Source organism: Ranitomeya variabilis, chromosome 4 (genome assembly GCF_051348905.1).
Source record: "Ranitomeya variabilis isolate aRanVar5 chromosome 4, aRanVar5.hap1, whole genome shotgun sequence".
In the NCBI taxonomy this organism is placed as follows: Eukaryota; Metazoa; Chordata; class Amphibia; order Anura; family Dendrobatidae; genus Ranitomeya; species Ranitomeya variabilis.
The window spans coordinates 133233176-133258250 of NC_135235.1; the positions used below are offsets into that span (position 1 = coordinate 133233176).

General features: G+C 42.3%; 1 protein-coding gene across 4 annotated transcripts in view; it reads right to left on the bottom strand.

The window, feature by feature from the left end:
* The window catches only part of AIFM2 (AIF family member 2), a 117825-nt gene that overhangs the window by 72731 nt on the left and 20019 nt on the right, over positions 1 to 25075 (bottom strand). For all 4 annotated transcript variants that reach the window (XR_013214532.1, XM_077259275.1, XM_077259273.1 and 1 more), the window contains 3 exons: positions 21036 to 21218; positions 18003 to 18118; positions 2182 to 2301 (listed from right to left, as the gene is read on the bottom strand). Coding sequence is in view for 3 of the 4 variants with exons in the window: in XM_077259275.1 (XP_077115390.1) it covers positions 2182 to 2301; positions 18003 to 18118; positions 21036 to 21210 (411 nt within the window). In the remaining variant the exon portion in view is untranslated. The remainder of the gene's footprint in view (positions 1 to 2181; positions 2302 to 18002; positions 18119 to 21035; positions 21219 to 25075) is intronic.

Genomic DNA, 25075 nt, shown 5'->3' on the forward strand with positions numbered 1-25075 from the left:
CACAACCTGTGGTTCTGCACTCTCTGGCTCTTGGCGTTACCTCCTGCGGTTCTGGCTCTTGGCTCCGCCTCCTGCGTCTACGCTCCTGGCTCCGCCTCCAGCGTCTCTGCTCTTGGCTCCGCCTCCAGCATCTCCGCTCTTGGCTCCGCCCCCAGCGGCTCCGTCCTTGGCTCTGCCTTCTCCTTCTCTACTCTTAGCTCTGCATTCTCCTTCTCTACTCTTAGCTCTGCATTCTCCTTCTCTGCTCTTAGCTCTGCCTTCTCCTTCTCTGCTCTTAGCTCTGCCTTCTCTACTCTTAGCTCCACCTCCTGCTCTTACTCCGCCTCCTGTGATTCTGCTTTGCACCCACTCTTGCTCTACCTTTGTTCAGCAACTTGCCGTACGGGTCTCTACCTGTAATTTTATGTTCACCAGTCTGAACAGGTTCTTATCTGTTTCCATACATCCGCCTATATACCAGTTCCTACCAGAGTATCAGCCCTGTCGGCCAGTGCCAGCCGTGCCCGCCTGTCTGCCAGCTGTGCCCGTCTGCCTGCCTGTATCTCCGTCAAGCCAGTCTGCCCGTCAGCCAGTGTCACAGCCGTGCCTGCCTGAGTTTTGTCCCCGTTGGGATCAGCATCCACAGTCCGACTCCACCCTGGAGTGGTACCTGGTAGCTTCCTATTGCACAAGTCTGACCTCACCATCAGAGGCTCCAGCGAACACCTAGTAAGCTACTTAGTTACGCCCCTTCCAGGGAAGTTTGGTCTGTGGTCCAGTGGTGCCACACCCCCAGGCGCCCGCACCAACCAGTCTCGGCACGAGCGTTACAGCAATCTAGAATGAAATAGCTGAAGTTCTCTTCACAACATTAGATGAAAAATGGGATATAATTCTCTTATCACTTTTCTTTTATCAAACAGTTTTTAAAGACGTGTACCCAGGTGCTTTCCTCAGGATAAAGTGGAATCATGGGAGAGAAAACAGACTCCTGCACAGTTCACACACCGTAATTATTTTACTTACTTATGTGTATGACTCAACCTGAAAATAGGAAACATTTAAAGTGTTGCCACATGACTTAGGATAAAAACCAAACCAGAATCTCAATTTGTAAACACTGTTTCGGGATGCTAACCCTCATCAGTGTAAAGTGTGAAATCTGGTTTGGCTGAGTGAGAGGGGTCTGACCGGGATCCAAGGGGTAATTTTGGATAAGGGGCAACGTGGCACTAGAGTTCTAGGCCTCTTCCTCTCTGAAGAGACAATTTGCATATTTAATTTTCCAGAGGAGCATTGCAAGGCTTAAAAGTCTCCTCACTTTGGCACACCAGGCTTCCTTATCACTCTCCATAAGGAGAAAAATTACCCCTTGGATCCAGATCAGACTTCTCTCACACAGCCAAACCTGTCTCACACTTTACACTGATGAGGGGCAGTACTCCCAAGCATAGTATCTGCAAATTAAGATTCTGGTTTGACTTTTATCCTAAGTCGTGTGACAAAGGCTCATTAAAGGGTCAATATTGACTTTTAGGGTTAGTAGTTCCAATAGGAGGCACTAGAGTGCTAGGCCTCTTCCTCTCTGATGTGACAATTTGCATACTCGCTATTCTCAATAACTGCAGACTGCCCTTAAGATGGCCGCACTTCCTCTTCCAGTGTTTCACATCACCTCAGACTGTAGCTCCACCTGACATTCATTTTGCATCTTAGAGTCTATCAGCGATGCCTAAGCCACAGCGATATCTTGTGACCACCATTACTGCAGATGCTCAAATCCATTTACAACAGGTACAATATTATACTGTTGCGGACACAATTATACTCACTTATACCACACTGGTGAGCCGACACACATCTCACAGATTACTGGATCACCATCAGAGAAATAACATTGGAAATCTATGCAAAGTGCTGCTGAATGAAGGCTCCTTTGTGGTGGTAGTCACAAATATTTAGCATTAGAAACCTGTGGCACAGCAGTAATTTGTACATTATAGTTTTGGAATGTAACTGATGTCTGAGCTCATAGACTCCACTCAAAGGTAAACTCTGTCTACCTAAGTAGGATTTCAGTCATAGCTCTCTGACCTATCTTTTTGTAAAGCATTCTACCCCCTGACACGGAATTCATTAGAACAGCTTGCCGTTTTACTGGAATGGCAGCCACAGATTGATCACATCTGTTATTTTGCTCACCTCCTTCACTAGATCTTCATATACTTGAATGGCCTTTTCTTTGGTCGTTGCCTTGTTAAATTTTCCAGGGAATGGACCATCACTTCCAGTTGCAATGATGAGATGGGAATAATGTATTTCCTGGATAAAGAGAAATTGATACAGAAAATGTGAATTAAAACCAAAAGAGTGGAACACTGTCTGTACACAGCATATAACTTTTTGCAGAGATGTAATTCATGTCACAGTTATATTGATAGTTACGCGATAACATGACACCCAAGTTATACATCAGGGATTAACTGTTCCGTCTTCTAGTATTCCATTATGTATAAACTATAATTCAATATTTCAGGTCACAATAAACTCTTTAACAACCATTGTTTAACGCCTGTTCTCTCCTTCATGACACAGCCAATTTCTTCAATTCTGACCAGTGACACTTTATCTATATATATAATTGTCTAAGGGGTACTTCCGTCTTTCTGTCGGCAACTTCCGTCACGGATATTCATTCGCTGATTGGTCTCGCCAGCTGCCTGTCATGGCTGCCGCGACCAATCAGCGACGGGCACAGTCTGATTAGTCCCTCCCTACTCCTGCAGTCAGTGCCCTGCGCCCGCTCCGTACTCCCCACAGTCACGGCTCACACAGGGTTAATGCCAGCGGTAACGGACTGCGTTATGCCGTGGGTAACTCACTCCGTTACCGCCGCTATTAACCCTGTGTGACCAAGTTTTTACTATTGAGGCTGCCTATGCAGCCTAAATAGTAAAAACACCTAATGTTAAAAATTATTTAAAAAAAACAAACAAATCATTATATACTCACCTTCCGCCGCCTTTCCGACGCTCCGGTGACCGGTCCATGCAAGCGGCATGCTTAGTGGTGCTAAGGTTGGTGTGCGACAAGGACCTGCCATGACGTCACGGTCATGTGACCGCGACGTCATCACACCCTCGGACCGGAAGCTGCCGCCTGAACCAAACACAGGCGACAGAACTACAAGGGGCCCATCGGAAGGTGAGTATATGTTTATTTTTTATTTTTTAATCTGTGACATACATAGCTGGACAATATACTACGTGGCTGGGCAATATACTACGTGACTGGCCAATATACTACGTGGCTGGGCAATATACTACGTGGCTCTGTGCTGTATACTACGTCGATGTGCAATATACTACGTGGCTCTGTGCTGTATACTACGTCACTGGGCAATATACTACGTCACTGGGCAATATACTACGTCACTGGGCAATATACTACGTTGTTGTGAATTTACTTTTTGCTCCCTCTAGTGGTTACTAGTTTTTTGACTCTGGTTTTTCTGTCATTCCTTTTATCCGCACCTGGGTCGTTAGTTAAGGGTGTTGCTATTTAAGCTCCCTGGACCTTCAGTTCAATGCCTGGCAACGTAGTTATCAGAGCTAGTCTGCTGTGCTCCTGTCTACTGATCCTGGTTCCAGTTATATCAGCTAAGTCCGCTTTTTGCTATTTTGTTTTGGTTTTGTATTTTTGTCCAGCTTGTTCCAAATATATATCCTGACCTTTGCTGGAAGCTCTAGGGGGCTGGTGTTCTCCCCCCGGACCGTTAGACGGTTCGGGGGTTCTTGAATTTCCAGTGTGGATTTTGATAGGGTTTTTGTTGACCATATAAGTTACCTTTCTTTATTCTGCTATCAGTAAGCGGGCCTCTCTGTGCTAAACCTGGTTCATTTCTGTGTTTGTCATTTCCTCTTACCTCACCGTTATTATTTGTGGGGGGCTTCTATCCAGCTTTGGGGTCCCCTTCTCTGGAGGCAAGAAAGGTCTTTTGTTTTCCTCTACTAGGGGTAGCTAGATTCTCCGGCTGGAGCGTGTCATCTAGAATCAACGTAGGAATGATCCCCGGCTACTTCTAGTGTTGGCGTTAGGAGTAGATATATGGTCAACCCAGCTACCACTGCCCTATGAGCTGGATTTTTGTATTCTGCAGACTTCCACGTTCCTCTGAGACCCTCGCCATTGGGGTCATAACACTACGTCACTGGGTAATATACTAGGTAACTGGGTAATATACTAGGTAACTGGGCAATATACTACGTAACTGGGCAATATACTACATAACTAGGCAATATACTACGTAACTGGGCAATATACTACGTGGCTCTGTGCTGTATACTACGTCGCTGTGCAATATACTACATGGCTCTGTGCTGTAAACTACGTAACTGGGCAATATACTACGCGGCTCTGTGCTGTATACTACGTCACTGGGCAATATACTACGTCACTGGGCAATATACTACGTGGCTGGGCAATATACTATGTGGCTGGGCAATATACTACGTCACTGGGCAATATACTACGTCACTGGGCAATATACTACGTCACTGGGCAATATACTACGTCACTGGGCAATATACTATGTGGCTATGCAATATACTACGTGGCTGTGCAATATACTACGTAACTGGGCAATATACTACGTGGCTCTGTGCTGTATACTACTTCGCTGTGCAATATACTACATGGCTCTGTGCTGTATACTACGTAACTGGGCAATATACTACGTGGCTCTGTGCTCTATACTACGTCACTGGGCAATATACTACGTAACTAGGCAATATACTACGTGGCTGGGCAATATACTACGTCACTGGGCAATATACTACGTGGCTATGCAATATACTACGTAACTGGGCAATATACTACGTGGCTGTATACTACGTCACTGTGCAATATACTACATGGCTCAGTGCTGTATACTACGTAACTGGCCAATATACTACGTCACTGGGCAATATACTACGTGGCTGTGCAATATACTACGTAACTGGGCAATATACTGCGTGGCTGTGCAATATACTATGTCACTGGGCAATATACTACGTCACTGGGCAATATACTACGTCACTGGGCAATATACTACGTCACTGGGCAATATACTACGTGGACATGCATATTCTAGAATACCCGATGCGTTAGAATCGGGCCACCATCTAGACAGGTAATAACTCTGGAATGCTTTAACACATGCCCGTGAATCTGGCATTGCACTTCATACACGTGGTGGTACACTTAGGACAATATTTTTGGAGTTTGTGAAAATATCAGAAATTTGGTGCGAACTTTGAAAATTTCGCAATGTTCAAACTTTTAATTTTTATGCCCTTAAACCAGAGATTTGTTACCCAAAATAGCTAATACTTTCCCACATGTTTACTATACATCTGCATCATTTTTGAAAATTGAGATTCTGGTTTGGCTATTATCCTAAGTCATGTGACAAGGCTCGACATTGACTTGTAGGGTTGCTACCTTCTAATAGATGGCACTAGAGTTCTAGTTCTCTTCCTCCCTGAAGAGACAATTTGCACAATTAGCATATTTCCCAGAGGAGCATTGCGGCTTTAAGTCTCCTCATCTCGGCATGCTTAGAATGTCAGTCTCCGCAAGGAGAAACGATACTTCTTGGACATCATTTTTGAAACACACATGTATGTATGCATGTATGTATGTATGTATGTATGTATGTATGTATGTATGTATGTATGTATATATATATATATATATATATATATATATATATATATATATATATGTGTGTGTGTGTGTGTGTGTGTGTGTGTGCGTACAGTCATGGCCAAAAATATTGACACCCCTGCAATTCTGTCAGATAATACTCAGTTTCTTCCTGAAAATGATTGCAAACACAAATTCTTTGGTATTATTATCATCATTTAATTTGTCTTAAATGAAAAAACACAAAAGAGAATGAAGCAAAAAGCAAAACATCATCATTTCACACAAAACTCCAAAAATGGGCTAGACAAAATTATTGGCACCCTCAGCCTAATACTTGGTTGCACAACCTTTAGCCAAAATAACTGCGACCAACCGCTTCCGGTAACCATCAGTGAGTTTCTTACAATGCTCTGCTGGAATTTTAGACCATTCTTCTTTGGCAAACTGCTCCAGGTCCCTGATATTTGAAGGGTGCCTTCTCCAAACTGCCATTTTTAGATCTCTCCACAGGTGTTCTATGAGATTCGGATCTGGACTCATTGCTGGCCACCTTAGAAGTCTCCAGTGCTTTCTCTCAAACCATTTTCTAGTGTGTATATATATATATATATATATATATATATATATATATATATATATATACAAAAAAAGAAAAAGCAGCACAAAAAATAAAAAAGTGGACTTTATTGCCTGAACGGCGTGGCGCCAATACTCTACTTTTAATCGGTAACTACTTCTCAGGCACAATGCAAAGCTCAGAAGGGAAGGAGCACCATACTATAGTGCCGATTTTACTGTTATGGTTTGTGAGTGCCATGACCCACTGGTAGGGCTCCCGACATGCCAAAACAGTAGAACCTCCACAAGTTTTCCCATTTTGGAAACTACACCTCTTGACTAATTCATCTAGGGGAGTAGCAAGTATGGCAGGCACTGTACTGTGTAAGGAGGGTGACTGACTGGGGTGCCCCCTCCCCCTCATTCAGGGAATCTGCCACCCCCAAAATCGTATATGAGCTGCTGCCACCGGCATCAGGGGCTTATCTATAGCATTCTGTAATGCTGTAGATAAGCCCCGATGTAACCTTAAAGATGAGAAATAAAAGTTATATTATACTCACCCAGGGGCGGTCCCGGTGCGGTCCAGGTCCGATGGGCGTCGTTGTCCGGCGCCTCCTATATTCATACAATGATGTCCTCTTCTTGTCTTCCTGCCGTGGCTCCTGCACAGGCGTACTTTGTCTGCCCTGTTGAAGGCAGAGCAAAGTACTGCAGTGTGCAGGCGCTGGGCCTCTCTGACCTTTCCCGGCGCCTGCGCACTGCAGTACTTTGCTCTGCCCTCAACAGGGCAGACGAAGTACGCCTGCGCCAGAGACCCGACAAGAAGAGGACGTCATCGTATGAAGATAGGAGGTGCCGGACCGCGACGCCCATCAGACCCGCCCCTGGGTGAGTATAATCTAACCTTTATTTCTCATCTTTCAGGTTACATCGGAGGCTTATCTACAGCATTACAGAATGCTGTAGATAAGCCCCTGATGCCGGTGGCCGCAGCTTATATATGATTTTGGGGGTGACAGGTTCCCTTTAAGGTTTCAGATCACGCTGCTTCCCTCCTGCCAACTATCTAATGGGGTGAGGGGGCGGGGTTTAAAGGGACACTGTCACCTGAATTTGGAGGGAACAATCTTTCGACCTAGGGGCGGGGTTTTCGGGTGTTTGATGCACCCTTTCCTTACCCGCCGGCTGCATGCTGGCTGCAATATTGGATTGAAGTTCATTCTCTGTCCTCCGTAGTACACGCCTGCACAAGGCAAGATTGAGTGTGATCCCGGCCTAATGGTTCAAGTTAAATAAGTTAATAAAGCTGTGACCGACCTTCACCCATCAATTGGTGTTAGTTGTATTATTTCTTATACATATTGGTAGTGGGTTGGAGGGCGTGCTGGCAGTTATTATTGGGTCGCCGCAGTCTTTTTTATCCCACAGGTGATTCATATAATTGTATAACATTGGGCTGAGTAAATGAAACATTACCATTTTATTTCCAGTAAATGTTGATTTGGCCTAACGTTTGTAATTTTCAAAAGGGGTAATAGGAGAAAATGAACAGTACAATTTGTTCCATAATTTCTCCTGAGTACACCTATAACCCATAATTAGTCAAAACGTCTTCTGAGGTACAGCGCAAATCTCGGAAGAGAAGGAGCGACATATTACAGTGCAGATAATGCTCTTATGGTTTGCGGGTGCCTTATCACATTGGCCGAACCCCCCTAAAAGACCCCATCTTGCAAACTACACCTCTCAACTAATTCATCTAGGGGTGCAGTGATTATATTGACACCACAATTTTTTTTAAAGAAACAGCACTCTCATATGCTTCATATATTTAATTATATTCAAGAAAAAATGTCGCACTCACTAACATTAACCCCTTACTGACAGAGCCAATTTGGTACTTAATGACCGAGCCAATTTTTACAATTCTCACCACTGTCAATTTATGAGGTTATAACTCTGGAACGTTTTAAATGATACTGCTGATTCTGAGACTGTTTTTTCGTGACATATTGTACTTCATCTATTATGAGAAAAGTTGAGTTTTCTCTATTTCAAAAAACAAATTCCGCATACAGGAAATATAAGATGAATGTATCAGGTATTAGTTTCAACGTTTTGGCTCGTTATGAGCCTTTATCAAGATATACCTGTATCTTACGGTAAGTAGATGTCCGGGTGATCGATGTCCGTGATGCGGTGAAATAGAGAAAACTCAGAAGAGCATAAATAAACTTTATCATTCATTTGGAACCTTTTTTTGTGTGCCGGAGTTCTTTTTTAATATATTGTACATCATGTTTGTGGTAACATTTCTTCGATATTATTTGCGATCATGAAAAAACAGAAATATGGCGAAAATTTTTAAAAGTTTGCAATTTTCAAAATTTGAATTTTTATGCCCTTAAATCAGAGAGATATGTCACACAAAATAGTTAATAAATAACATTTCCCACGTGTCTACGTTACATCAGCACAATTTTGGAAACAAAATTTTTTTTTGTTAAGAAGTTAGAAGGGCTAAAAATTGACCAGCGATTTCTCATTTTTACAACAAAATTTACAAAACCATTTTTTTTAGGGACCATCTCACATTTAAAGTCACATTGAGGGGTGTAAATGACAGAAAATAACCAAACTTCACACCATTCTAAAAACTACACCCCTCAAGGTGCTCAAAACCACATTCAAGAAGTTTATTAACCCTTGACGTGCTTCACAGCAACTGAAAAGATGTGGAAGGAAAAAATGAACATTTAACTTGTTTTTGCAAACATTTTAATTCAGAACCAATTTTTTTTATTTTCACAAGTGTAAAAAGAGAAAATGAACCACAAAATTTGTTGTGCGATTTCCCCTGAATACGCCGATACCCCATATGTGGGGGTAAACCACTGTATGGGGGCACGGCAGGGCTTAGAAGAGAAGGAGAGCCGTTTGACTTTTTCAATGTAGAAATGGCTGGAATTGAGATCGGACACCATGTCGCGTTTGGAGAGCCCCTGATGTGCCTAAACAGTGGAAACCATCCACAAGTGACACCATTTTGGAAACTAGACCCCTTAAGGAACTTATCTAGATGTGTGGTGAGCACTTTGAACCCCAAGTGCTTCCCAGAAGTTTATAAACGTAGAGCCGTGAAAATTAAAAAAAAATTGCATTTTTTACACAAAAATGATTTTTTCGCCCACAAATTCTTATTTTCACAAGGGTAATAGGAGAAATTAGACCATGAGCGTTGTTGTGCAATTTCTCCTGAGTACGTCGATATCCCATATGTGGGGGTAAACCGCTGTTTGGGCGCACGGCAGAGATTGGAAGAGAAGGAGCACCATTTGACTTTTTCAATACAGAATTGGCTGGAATTGAGATCGGACGCCATGTCGTGTTAGGAGAGCCCCTGATGTGCCTAAACAGTAGAAACCCCCCCACAAGTGACAACATTTTGGAAACTAGACCCCTTAAGGAACTTATCTAGATGTGTGGTGAGCACTTTGAACCCCCAAGTGCTTCACAGAAATTTATAACGTAGAGCCGTGAAAATAAAAAATCTTTTTTTCCCCTCAAAAATGATTTTTTAGCTTGCAATTTTTTATTTTCTCAAGGGTAACAGGAGAAACTGGACCCCAAAAGTTGTTGTCCAATCAGTCCTGAGTATGCCGATACCCCATATGTGGGGGTAAACCACTGTTTGGGTGCACAGCAGAGCTCAGAAGGGAGGGAGCACCAATTGACTTTTTGAACGCAAAATTGGCTGTCGAGTTTGGAGACCCCCTGATGTACCTAAACAGTGGAAACCCCCCAATTCTAACTCCAACCATAACCCCAACACACCCCTAACACTAATCCCAACCCAATCCATAACCCTAATCACAACCCTAACGCCAAAACACCTCTAACCCTAATCCCAACCCTAACCCTAATCAAATCCCTAAGCCCAACACACCCCTAATCATAATCTCAACCCTAACCTCAAACCTAACACCAACTCTAACCTTAACCCTAATCCCAAACATAACCCTAATGCCAACCTTAACCCTAATACCAACCCTAACCCTAATCCAAACCCTAATCCTAACCCTAACCCTAATCCCAACTCTAACCCTAACTTTAGCCCCAACCCTAACCCTAACTTTAGCCCCAACCCTAGCCCTAACTTTAGCACCAACCCTAACCCTAACTTTAGCCCTAACCCTAACTTTAACACTAACTCTAACCCTAACATTAGCCCCAACCCTAACCCTAACTTTAGCCCCAACCCTAACCCTAGCCCTAACCCTAACTTTAGCCCCAACCCTAACCCTAACCCTAACTTTAGCACCAGCCCTAACCCTAGCCCTAACCCTAATTGGAAAATAGAAATACATACTTTTTTTTATTTTATTTTATTATTTTTTCCTAAAGGGGTGATAAAGGGGGGGCTATTTACTATTTTTTTATTTTGATCACTGTGATAGGATCTCACAGTCTCACAGTAACAAAAATAAAACAAGAGGAAGAATCTTCCTCTGCCAGCCGGCACATCACGGCGGGAGCACTGCACATGTGCCCGCCATTTTCTTCCCGGAGGAAGAAGCCGGCGGCCAGGAGGGGACGAAGGAGGACCCAGGGACACCGGTAAGTATGAAAGGGTCCCTGAATCCCCCTATTTCTCTGTACTCTGATGTGCGATCACATCAGAGGACAGAGAATGACACGCCGCTTTATTTTTTTCTTTTTGCGGTCGCCGGCTATTTACCAGCGATCACAAAACGGGTCGGTAAAAACCAACCCCGATCATGTTCTTTGGGGTCTCGGCTCACAAGAGGAAATGGGTGAAACTGGCACCAAAATTAGTCACACAATTTCAGCTGTTCGCGGCAATACCATATGTGGCTGTACAGTGCTACATTTTCATAGAATAGTTTGCAGACTCCAAATACAGAGCCTCTGAGTACCAGAATCCACTCTTGGAAATTATCTACAGGTAAAATGACCAGTTTAACTCCATAGGTGTTTTTCAGAAACAAACTGCAAAAGATGTTGCCGAGTGAAAACTAGAAATCTGCCATTGTAGTGCCCATTGTTATGACCTGGTGGTTAAGAGGCCATACCGATATGACCTGGTGGCTAAAACGCAACATGGGACGAGCTCTGACGAGGTGGTATCTCTACTGACCGCAATCCCTAATCCTAACAACAACACTAGTAATAGCCGTGGGATGTTCCTGACTCTCCCTAGACACCTCTTCACAGCCTAAGAATTAACTACCCCTAAAGAAGGAAATAGAAAGCTATCTTGCCTCAGAGAAAAACCCCAAAAGGAAAGATAGCCCCCCACAAATATTGGCTGTGATTGGAGAGGGAAATGACATACACAGAAATGAAATCAGTTTTCAGCAAAGGAGGCCTATACTGAACTTGATAGACAGAGAGAAAAGGATACTGTGCGGTCAGTATTAAAAACTACAAAAATCCACGCAGAGTTTACAAAAATGAACTCCACACCGACTCACGGTGTGGAAGGGCAAATCTGCTTCCCAGAGATTCCAGCTAGCCTGAATATGACATAGTGACAAGCTGGACAAAAAGAGACATATTTGCAAAGCAATATTATTCAGAGCAAATGGACGAACAAGAACTAGCAGAACTTATCTTTTGCTGACAAGGACAGGCCATATGAGAAATGCAAGGAGAGAACCAAATCCAACCTAAGACGTTGACAGCTGGCATGAACTAAAGCCCAGAGCAGGTTTAAATAACAAACCCAGGCAAGGCGATCAGTGATGGCAGCTGCTACAGCTACCTAACGGAGCAGCAGTTCCACTCGAAACCACCAGAGGGAGCCCAAGAGCAGAACTCACAAAAATACCATTAGCAACCACAGGAGGGAGCTCCAGAACAGAATTCACAACAGCCCATACATTATTTCCAGCTCTAGCTTCTAGAGACACGCACCCAGTAAATTAAGCAACCTCTCATCACTACAGAAATGCCAAACATGTGGATGCTAAATGTGGTTTAGGCACAATGTGGGGCTCAGAAAGGAGGGGAGCATTTGGATTTGGAAGCACAGAATTTGCCGGATTTTTTTTTCTTGCGGGGTGGTGGAGGAGGGAGCCATAATACTTTTCTGGAGCTTTTTTTATCTACCAGTAATGTGGAAGCCGCCTACGGTATATTTCCATTAACAGATGATGGACCTGAGTGGGACTTTTTTTGTGGGAGTTGAAGCTTTTATTGGGAACATTTTACATAACATTTTGGATCACATTTATCCTGGCCTCTACATTGAGCACTTACACCAAGATTTCCATCTAAATCTCTAAATTGCGTGATTCAAATGAAATCCCTGAGGAATCCATTCACTATAATGAGGCAGGAGAGTTACTCTGGACTCTGTCTGGCTTCTGTTCAGCAGTTTCATTTCACAAAACCGTGGACAAACACCTCAGGATCTTAGGCCAGACAGTTACATCAGGGTTTCCATCTAAACATTTGAAACACGTCATTCAGATGAAATCTCTGATGGATCCATTCACTAATGAGGCAGGCGGAGTTACTCTGTACACAATTTGTGGCCGACAGCACTTTTGTGCACGTTTAAAAAGATGGACACCGACGGATCACAGGCCAGGTATCATCCACACTGTCTCCATCTGCCTCATTATAGGAGATCTTCTGTCAAGGCTTCCGTCTGAATTGCGTATTTCAGATATTTACATAGAAACCCCGGCGTAAGCGCTCAGAATAGAGTGCACAATAAATATGCACCAAGCCTTACTACGATCTTTGGGAGGCAGAATGAACAAATCAACAACAGGTCAAGAATTGGTTTTATTTTTTTTTTTTTTCATCATTCAGTATAATTGATTAGACTGCTTTATTGTTTGGGTCGGTGAGATTACAGAGATACCAGATTTATATTTTTTTTATGTTTTCGTTGCTGTAACACAATAAAAAAAAAACACTTTATATAGAAAAATAAAGTGTTTGCATCGCTATATTTTGAAAGCTATCATTTTTTTAAAAAAATTCACAACAGTCATGTGACCGCTTGTTTTTTTGCAGGAAGAGTTGAAGGCTTTTACTGGTACCATATTGGGGTACATCATATTTTTTGATCACTTTCTATTCAGATTTTTGGAATTAACAAAAACTCGCAATTCAGATTATATATAGAGAAACAGCACAATATTATACTTATCTTCGGGTGCAAGGCCCCCCGGCAATCTGTCCAATGATTGTCCACACTTCATAAACTTCAAAAAAAGAGGCAGCACTCCATTGTTTCAGTGAAAAAAACATCCAGGATTTAATCAACCCACATGTCTGCGGGCGACGCTTCAGCTCCAAATGGCTTGAGAAAAGCTCAATTGGAGCTGAAACGTCGCCCAGACATGTGGGTTGATTAAATCCTGCACGTTTTTTCACTGAAACAATGGAGTGCTGTCTCTTTTTTTGAAAAAAAAAATAATAATAATAATAATATATATATATATATATATATATATATATATACACACACACACTGTGTTCAAAATTATTATGCAAATTGGATTTAAGTGTGATAAAGATTTCATTGTTTTGTTTTTCAAATAAACTCGTGGATGGTATTGTGTCTCAGGGCTCAATGGATCACTGAAATCAATCTTAAACACATGGGATAATTAGTTTTCCAGGTGATTCTAATTAAAGGAAAACTACTTAAAAATGATGTTCCACATTATTAAGCAGGTCACAGTTTTCAAGTAACATGGGAAAGAAAAAGGATCTCTCTGCTGCTGAAAAGCATCAAATAGTGCAATGCCTTGGTGAAGGGATGAAAACATTACAAATTTCCCAAAAACTTAAGCGTGATCATCGTACTGTTAAGAGATGTGTGGCTGTATCTGAGCACAGATGTGTTTGTGCTGATAAAGGCATAATGAGGAAGATTTCTGCCAGGCAAGTTCATCGGATTAAGAGAGCAGCTGCTAAAAAGCCATTACAAAGCAGCAAACAGATATTTGAAGCTGCTGGTGCCTCTGGAGTCCCTCGAACCTTAAGGTGTAGGCTCCTTCAAAGGCTTGCTTTGGTGCATAAACCTACTATTCGGCCACCCTTAAACAGTGTTCACAAGCAGAAATGGTTGCACTGGGCCCACATATACATGAAGACTAATTTCCAAACATTCTTGTTTACTGATAAGTGTTGAGCAACCTTGGATGGTCCAAATGGATGTAGTAGTGGATGGTTGGTGGATGGCCACCATGTCCCAACAAGGCTGCAACAAAAGCAAGGAGGTGGAAGAGTTTTGGGCCGGAATCATGGAAAAACAGCTGGTTGTCCCTTTTAAGGTTCCTGAAGGTGTGAAAATGACCTCTGCAAAGTATATAGAGTTTCTGACTGACAACTTTCCTCCATGGTATAAAAAGCAGAAACGTGCCTTCAGGAGCAAAATCATCTTCATGCATGACAATGCACCATCTCATGCTGCAAAGAAAACCTCTGAGTCAATGGCTGCTATGGGCATAAAAGGAGATAAACTCATGGTGTGGCCATCATCTTCCCCTGACCTCAAACCTATAGAGAACCTTTGGAGTATCATCAAGCAAAATATTTATGAGGGTGGGAGGCAGTTCACATCAAAACAGCAGCTCTGGGAGGCTATTCTGACTTCATGCAAAGAAATACAAGCAGAAACTCAATGGATGCAGGAATTGTGAAGGTGATATCAAAGAAGGCTTCCTATGGTAACAAGTAACTTGGCCTGTTAGGATGTTTTGTAGTTAAATAGCTTTTTGTTCAGTGAATGTGACCTCCTAATGCTGCAAATTCCACAAATGAGCATTTTCAGTTCTTTAAAACATATCAAATGTTTAGAAAGTCTACTGTGCCTAATAATTTGGAACAGTGCATTTTAAGTTTTTATTCATTTTGGAGATTATACTGTTATCATTGTGAGGTTTATTCAATAAAATTCGATGTATACTCTAACGGGTGATGACTTTTATAAGACTGACTGTCATTTGCACCGACCATTTAGGAAAATCAGAGAAAAATGTAATTTGCATAATAATTTGGAACATAGTGTATATATTGCTACTTCTATACAGTGAAAACTATTTTATAGAAAAAAAGTTGTATTGTATTTTCTGAGATGCATAACGGTTTGTTTCTCCGCTGATGGAGTCAGCGCATGAGCATACCGCACTAGGTTGCCATTTTATTAAAGAGTGTCTTCAATAAAATGGCGCCACAGTTCAGATGCCGCAAACGCCAGCCCCAACTTCAACTGGATGTGTGTCCTCAGATGCACATCCAGCTGAAGTGTATTGAAGTGCACGAATTTGCCGGGCTCGTGGGTCGCAAAACTCACTGCTGGACGATCAGAGGCAAGCAGCTGACATCGGCATGCACGTGACTTGGCGCTTAGCAGTGACGTCATATGTCCCCATCACTTGGACGCTTATCCAGCTGCTGGTTCCAGAAGATGATGACTCGCTGCAGGGGAGCAGGGTAAAGGTGAGTAGGGGTGTTTATTGCATTTTTTTCTTCTTCTATGTATTGAATAACAGCAGCGCAGGCTGGATGGGGACCGCATGTACCAAGATAGGGGTAGCATATTCCTTTAGATCTACAGTCTGGTACCCCTGGTCCTGTCTGTGGCTGCAATTTGTTGCCCCTGGCTGCTCTGCTGCACCATCTGCTCTCTTCATGCGTTTTTCTAAACTAAAATCTCAGTATTCAGGTTAAATTGCTGTGTTGGCGCTTTGCGATAAATAAGTGGGTTTTGGGTCGCAGTTTTGGCACATGGTCTCTAAAAGGTTCGCCAACAGTGTTGAAGTACATTACCTCAATAAAATGGCGCTGGAGTCAGGACATGTGCATATTCCAATCTCCAGCGCAATTTTATTGAAGACACTGAATATGCAAATTATTGAGGTGTAGACTTCAGTCTTAATTAAAGAGGTTGAACAAAAATATCCTGCGAAACCTTTAGGAATTGCAAACATTTTTCTACAAAGCCTCCTCATTGCAGGGGCTCAAAAGTAATTGGACAAATTACTTTTACCTTAAATAAAATGTTACATTTTTAACACTTTGTAGAGACTCCTTTGCAGTCAATGACTGCCTGAAGGCTGGAAGCCATGGACATCACCAAATGCTCGGTTTCCTACTACTTTGTGATGCTTTGCCAGGTCACTATGGCAGCTGACTTCAGTTCTTGCTTGATTCTTAGCCATTCTTGCCTTAAGTTTTTTCTTAAGCATGTGAAATGCTACTCGATGGTGTTGAGATCTGGTGATTGACTCGGCCACTGCTGAATATTCCACTTCTTTGCCTTAAACTCCCGGGTTGCTTTCGCAGTATGTTTTGGGTTATCGCCCATGTGTACTGTGAAGTGTCATCCAATCAACCTTGCCGCATTTGGGGGCATATGAGGAGAACGTACACTGTACACAATCCTGTACACTTCAGAATTCATCAGGCTGCTTCTGTCTTTAGTCACATCATCAATAAACACTAGAGCGTGCGATTGAAAGATATGAATGCTCATGCCATTACAAATATTACACCATATTTACAGATAATGTGCTGTGCTTCGGATCATGAGTCATTTCAAGCCTTTTCCACACTTTCTTCTTCCCATCATTCTGGTACAGGTTGATCTTCGTTTCATCTGTCCTGTGAATGCTTTTTCCTAACTGAACTGGTTTCTTTAGATGCTACTTTGGCAAAGCCTAATCTGGCTTTTTTAAAGACTGATTGATGTGCACCTTGCCTACCATAAAGAGAAGAGCCATGAGAGCAAAAACAGAGGGTAGTGAACCCTCTACATTTGCTATCATGAAAGTCTTCTGTTTATGGTAGACTTGGATACTGAAACATCTACTTCTGGGGAGTGCAGGTATTTTTCTTCATTGTGGAAAGGATTTTGTGATCATCCACCGCTGTTGTCTTTTGTGGATGTACAGGCCTTATTGAGCGCCCAAGCTCACTAGTGGATTGGCCTATTCTTGCAGAATGTACAAAACTGTTGATTTGGCAACTCCTAACAATTCTGACACCTCTCTGATGGATTTCTTCTTTTTTTTCATCCTAAGGATGGTCAGTTTAATTTCCATTGAGAGCTCCTTTGGCTGCATGTTGTGAATTTGCAGCAAGAGTTTCCAAACGCAAAAGCCACACCAGGAATCAGCTCCAGACCTTTTACCTTCTTAATTAATGATGGATTAACCAGGAAAAGGACCAAGCAGCCCATTAAAAAAAACTTTTAAGATAATCGTCCAATTACTTTTAGTCCCTTGAAAAACAGGAAACTACATATTAAAGGGGTGGACTGAATGTAAAATAAATTTTAATCTAAATCCCTATCCATTTAGTGCCATAATCTAGACTTATTTCTAATATGCTTGCATTAAAAATGCCCTACTGATCCCTAACTGCATTAACAGCTATCTACAGGAGTTGTATCATAAACAAACATACCAGAGCTTCTGGAGAAGTGTGTAACAGGAAAATAAATAAATCTTCTCCTCGGTTGACTGAACATGGAGGGCTGAGACTGGAGAAAAAAAATCCCTTGTGCCAAGGAGTGAGTCGGGGAGACTTATCCCAAGGAATGCCCCCAAAATGCCTTAAATTGAGCACTTTTAGGTGTGGTTTTGCTAGATGGCACTTTTTTTTTAACTACAATTAGCAGGACTATCCCATTAAAATTGGCACTGTAGCCAGGTCTATGCATCCATCTGTGTTCTCTGTGTTGTCTTTTAGAGCATTACAACAATTGACAAGATGGTATTCACCTCATTGTTTTCCAGCACAACTAACTGCTTCTGCAGGTTTATTCCAGACACTCGCCCTTGCTTAAAGCTGTTTTGGAATGACTCTTCGTAGGAGATGAACGTTTTTCTTGCAAAACCTGAAACAAGTGCAAAATCAACACATATTGTAACAAGTACAATGATAATATAATTCTATGTGTGTATATCATATATATCAGAGTATAAAAACTAACTTTTAATAGATATATTAAAAAAAAATAGCTGCAGTCGCTTATATACAACAAACAATAATGATAATAAAGTGCTCGTAGTGACAGCGCTAATAAAAAATAATTCTCACCCAATTCACTTATATTTCCAAGTACACTCCTCTGATGACGCCTTGGTATTGAGGCAGAAATGTTTTCTCAGCATTGCCAGATGAAGAGGTAGTAATTAGTGGGATTATTTAATCCAACCTTTCTAGTTCCTTTGTACATTCTTAATTATTTTTAAATGTATTTTCTGTTGATATACTTTTTTTATATTGTTTCATAATAAACTTTATATATTTTTAATCATGGATGTGCACACTTTCTTTCCTTACCACTTCCCTCCACGCCCCTATGCAACCATATAAAAAGTGCTCCCTTTTGCCGCTATAGAATAGTACCTACATACTATGAAGCTCATCTCGCTCAAACATAGAGTAATGTGGCTGTGCTCCTTCTCTCTGCAGTCAGACTGGCACAGGCGGCATAATAGAGTGATGTTATTGGGCCCCTTGACTATCACGGCTTGGTTTGGGGATTCTATCCGCTGACATGTTGCTGCATGGTGGGTTCCCTTGTCTGCTGAGCCATTGCCTTTTCTTCTCTGACCACATGCTGGTAGTTGCTGCTAGTTCCAATTGTCTTTGGGCCCCCTTCTTATGCTTCTCTACAGGTGTTTTCCATTCTCCCATTTTAGTCTGACACATTACATTCTTCAGCTTTCACTGCACTTCCTTGCTGGCTAAACCTTTAGGTGGATTTGGGTTTAGGAGTTGCAGCCCTTCAGCTAAAGGTTTACCTTTCATGTTAAACATCAGTTGAATTTCTTGAGTGAGTCCACTTTTTTCTTTTCCTTTTTTTCCTTTTCCTTCCCCTTTTACCTCTTTAGGCTTCTGGCAGGTTATAGTTGTTCCATTTCCGTTTTTTTCTCCTTAACTTTTCCTTTCTACCCTATATGAACATTTTTATTCTCTTACCCTGAGTTTTGTATTTTTGTCTTGTAGGCAGTGTTTTGCAGACTCCCCTCTGGGTCCTCAGGAGGTATAAGAAACCCCTTGATGACTTTTTTAGGGATCCAGGTCAGAGGTGGTGTTTTTGAGTTGTGATGTTAGGGTCTTTTCAGTTTGTACAGGGGCCAGTTGGGTGTGGGTGCAGAGACTCCCTGTAGTAGGTCTTCCTTTTTTTTTTCTTACCAGTGAGCGTCTGTCATGTTCATAATACTGACATGAAAACCGTTGATGGGAGGAAATTAACTTTATTCCTCCCTTTCAATTATAGGCATCAGTCACGGCTCAGTTCATCATGACCAGATCTAATGTTGAGCTGCTGTAAATGAGTGCCGGGGCGCGGTTACAGCCGCCGCTCTCTATACACAGAGTGGTGACTGAACCTGCGCCGGCCGCACTCCTAAGATTGAAAGCCCTTGACTGCCGGGAGGAATTAAGTTAATTTCCTACAGACAGCAGGACTGTAATTGCGGATGCTGGGCAGCTTCAGAAAGTTATTAAACTGCAGATTAACCCCATATATGCAGGTTAATAGCATTTTTTTTCATGACAGATTCCTGTTAAAGGGCTGGATGCTTTTCTCATAACTAATTGGACTGTGGGTTATAAATAATCTAGTGATACAGAATGTAGAACTGGTGGAGAAAGGTTGAGCTTGATGGAACAGGGTCTTGTTCAAACCTAAATAACTGTCATTTGTTTAAAGATACATTAAACTAAACAACCTGACTTAAACAATATCACATTTCCTGATGACACATTCCCTTTAAAAGAAGGGAGTGGATATACCAAAGCATGTGCTGCTGCAGATGTTTCTGAACGTAAGACAGGCACAAATCTGTACAGCCGTATGTGGAAACCACTTTACAATGCACAAGTTCTGCATTCATCCCTCATCCTGAACAAACCACCAAATGCCTATGTGCAGTCTTTTTGATGAGGTTTTTTTTTTTAATTGAGGAAACTGAGCAGCTTTTGAGAAGGATTTGGAGAGTTTCCACTCAGTTTTTGCTCCAAAACCTCCTCAAAAGGTGCCCACCATGTGCTTGTAAGAAGAGAACCTAATATGTTACTTTATATTCTCTCCGTCATGTGTGACCGCTTTCAATTCAGTCAGATGAAAAATACTATGAAAGATCTATTTACTTTATAGGCATAGCTGATTCAAAAAGTAACCTAACAAAAATGTTACTAAAATGGCGCAAATTAAAACACTCAGGGGCCGACTGATCATGACTGGCGTAGTGCACTCTCGTGTTAGGCCAGTTTTGCTGGAGTACAAATCATCAAAATCTTTAGAAGGCACATGCCACTTAGTGAATTCAGCGCATCTTCTCAGTGGCGTGCACCATAATAGAAATACTACTGCAGTCAGGGACTGGATCAGCATTTCTTCCATACAACATACTGGTTCCTCCCCAGTGGCGCCCATTTTAGCATAGCTGAATCAAACAAGAGTGAAAACGCCAAAAGTTGCAACATTATTGCGCAACTCTGTGTTGCATTTATGGCACTTTTCTGATGCTGAAGCGAGTGAAACGAGTGGTGTAATATTTGTGCAAAAGAGAAACCTGGCAATACTTTTTTTTGCCATTGAACACCTAATCAATCTCCTTGGTATAAAAACCTTCTCATATTTCAATAGATTTTACCATAACATCGAGTTACCGCATCTCAGATGAAAAAATAAAATGCTGTTTAACAATTTTTAGAAAATTGTCCTAAAATGGTTTAAGAAGGACCAGCACTAGCTCTATTGTGAACATTATTTACTTCACATTATCGACGTGTCTTACCAGCTTCTACAGAAGCACGAAGGGCTGCGACATTGTGATGGAAAGCTTCTTTGATATCCACTAAAATAAATGGAATTCCGTTGGATTTTAGCTGACTGGCAGCAGCTTTGCCAGCAAATCCTCCACCTATGATGACAACTTGCACCGATTCATTTACTGACAGGTTAGAGCCCATATTGGTTGCTGTTTTAAGGAATAAATGAGAAAAATCAATGTCAAACCCTTAAATTTCACATTCTTATTTATGTACATTACACAACTCTAGAAGCACAATACAAGCTCTACTTCCTTCCAATAAATCGTAGAAATGTAAATGCAACTGGAAGAGGTTGTATGGCTTTAGGCTACAAGTCTACAGTCACTCTATGTGACTGCACACATGTGAAGCATCACAATGCACATGTTGCGCGCTGTGAGAATTCTCTGGTGCCGACCCCGGGAGCAGCGGGTGTGTGACCACAAGTATGTGATATACATACATATGGTCACGTGCTGACTAGATGAGAGTAAGTGTATTCAGTGGGGCCGGACAAGTCTAGTTGGAAAGTGGCCGGAAGTATGTATATCACACACTTGCGTTCACATGACCCCCTGCTCCAGTCACAGGAGAATTCCCACAGTGCAGTGTGCGTGAGGTGAGGATTCATAAGTCTGCAGTCAGTGAGTGACTACAGACTTGAAGCCGAAGGCCGGACAAGCCCTTTAAATGCTCGTATTTAAATATAAGGAGTACAATGCGGTGTTGAGGTTATCTCTGGCAAATGTTCCAATTTTTGGGAAGCCACTTTTACATTGCAGTATTTAGGTCAGTATTCTAAACCTAAAACCAGGATTGTCCAAAATATGGAAGTGACACAAATCTTTCCATTACGGTTTTTCTTTCTGTAGGCTTCACTCCTGGCTTTGGCTTTAAAATAATAATGCAAAATACACAAATTGAAAAGAGGCCATTATGTAACTACAAAAATTGCCCAAGTGCCAGAAAACATTCTGGAAACTGGTGTAATAGCAATGATGAATTTGGTTCAATACAATACAATATTTCAATATAAAGCATGATATTTCAATATTTTGAAACAATTTGATGTCCTGATTAGAACCCATACAGAAGTGCAAGTCAATCACACACACAGTCAAACATCTTTACTACCTGGTTTCTAGTAGCTGTTCTATGTATCTCCATACCTCTAGGTTCTAGAACGGATCGAGACCCTGGAAGGTATTTGGTCTGGTCCAGAGATCTCGGAAATATACACAATGTATGGCTAGGACGTATATTATCTCCATAACTCCTTGTGGAATCATAGCTGACTTAAAGCCGTTTTGACCACATGGTCTCCACATGTCATCAAGCCTTTTGTTCTGCTCTGAGCTGGACAAGGTGTCAGTTTTGTCATGATCTCTGGATCGGACAAAATACCTCTCAGGGTCTTGATCCATTCTAGAATGTAGGGGTATGGAGATACATAGAACAACTACTAGAAGACCGGTAGTAAATCTGTTTTTGGTCTTAACGCATATCAGCAGGCCAGCTGGATCCGATGGCGCTAGAACCACGGTCTAGGACTGTCTAGAATGGAGATATGCTCTTTCATAGGTTTTCCAGATGCAGAGGCAAGGGGAGGGGATTTAGGTTCAGCCCAGAAGGCAGGAGGGAATGAAATACTCCTACAGAGCTTAGCCTAGTGCTTTTTTTCTGGGGAGGTCACGATGACATATCGTATGGAGAGAAGGCAAGAAACAGAGGGGACCACAAGCCTCCCATTTGGAAGCTCTCCCCTGCAAGCCAACCTTTCATCTACTGGTAACTGACCCATATATTCTGCTTATATCTTTTGTCCTACCACTGTTGTATTTGCATATCTAACCATTATATACGTATAACCATTGTAAGTAAAACACTAAGGTGGAACAATATAAGGTCACCAACATAGTATTTAAACCCAGATAGGGTATATTCAGTACAGAAAAACTGGGACCAAGGGCAGGAACATATAGGACCACTGCCTAAATTAATCAACAACCAAAAGGAAAAAGAAGCAGCATAAAGTCCAGATAAATATGTAAACAAACTTTATTAACAATTTATTACAGGTTTAAAATGAGCAGAGGGAAGTGGTCCCCGTGCTGTACTCAGCACGCACCTACAGAAACAGGGGGTATGTGCCTGTAGTATATATATGCCCACATTATAGCCAAGGCTAGTATAGCAGAAAATTAAAGTGACTGTGCATAGGATTCAAAGAAGCCTGCATTGGACACACAGGTCCATAAGATTAGCTGACAAGCATATTTCATACTAAGTATATAATACTATACATACCAGGTAATGTGGAAACAAGTCACGGCGTGGATTGGCACTTCACCCCTGTATCCCCCGACGCACGTTTCGGCTATCGCCTTTCTCAATTCCCTTGAGAAAGGCGATAGCCGAAACGTGCGTCGGGGGATACAGGGGTGAAGTGCCAATCCACGCCGTGACTTGTTTCCACATTACCTGGTATGTATAGTATTATATACTTAGTATGAAATATGCTTGTCAGCTAATCTTATGGACCTGTGTGTCCAATGCAGGCTTCTTTGAATCCTATGCACAGTCACTTTAATTTTCTGCTATACTAGCCTTGGCTATAATGTGGGCATATATATACTACAGGCACATACCCCCTGTTTCTGTAGGTGCGTGCTGAGTACAGCACGGGGACCACTTCCCTCTGCTCATTTTAAACCTGTAATAAATTGTTAATAAAGTTTGTTTACATATTTATCTGGACTTTATGCTGCTTCTTTTTCCTTTGGTTGTTGTATAACCATTGTGTATATAGTGTTTTGTTTAGTGTGCCCTTAAAGCGATTTAAATATATAGTTTAACCTTGGGCTACTCTTTTCTCTCGATCCACGAATCTCGGTTTAATGTTCCATGCTATCGGGGCTGGTTTCTGGCCCAATATAATTCCCATTAACTGACCAGGCTTAAATCAAACAAGGAATTGGTGGCAGTTCCACGGGGCTGATAAGGTTCTGTTTCACTGGGGCTAGTGAAAAGGGCCTGTCAGGGTTGTGGACAAGGGTAGTGCCACATCAGGGACTGTGTGGGCCACCTCTTCTCTCTTCCTGTGCCTTCCTGGACCCATGTGGACAGGGGGTGTCTGCAGTAGTGTAGCTACTGGGGGGTCAGAGGGTGCATAGCCCCGGGTCCCGTCACGTGAAGGGGCCCATCAGGAGTCACAGCCACTTCTGTGATGAGGCAGAACACAGCACAGGAGGAGAGCAGTAAAATGTCTGCTCCTGTCTGATGGAGACTCTGCACTCTGGCTAGTACAGTGACCAGTTGCAGAGTCTCACACCTGCAGTCTAACCTGATGATGGAGCTTTTCCCAGGCTGCAGTTTTTTTCACTCTGTGCATGCTCGGATTGGCTCAAGCACGCTGGGGCCTAGTGCCCACCTTGCATTTGACTCAGACGCTTCCTGGTCCTGCCTCACTGCCTACAAACTTCATCAGTAAGTGGGGATGGAATTTATTAGGTTTACTAAATTCAGGTATGTCATGGTCACTGTGGGGTGAATGTGGGACAACATTGGGGGGTGTATGGGGGGGTGTATGTGAGATGATGGTATTGTGGGGGCTGAAGCAGGGGAGGGGGGACAGGGCATTGGGAGGTGAATGTGAGACCATGGGGGTATTGAGGGGGCGGAAGTGGAGGTGAGACAGAGCTGAAGTAGGGGAGGAGGGACAAGGCTCTTGGGGGAGAATGTGAGATGATGGGCGTTTTATGGGGGCTGAAATAGGGGAGCAGTGGGAACATAATAATGTGTATAGGGGATCTGTGGGATCATCATACTGTGTAGAACGGAGCAGTGGGAACATCATATGGTGTATAGGGGAGCTGTGAGCTTATCATACTGTATATAGGGGAGCAGTGGGAACATCAAATGGTATATAGGGGAGATGTGGGATCATCATACTGTGTAGAGAGGAGCTGTGAGCCTATCATACCATGTATAGTGGAGCTGTGGTATCATCTTATTGTGTATAGAG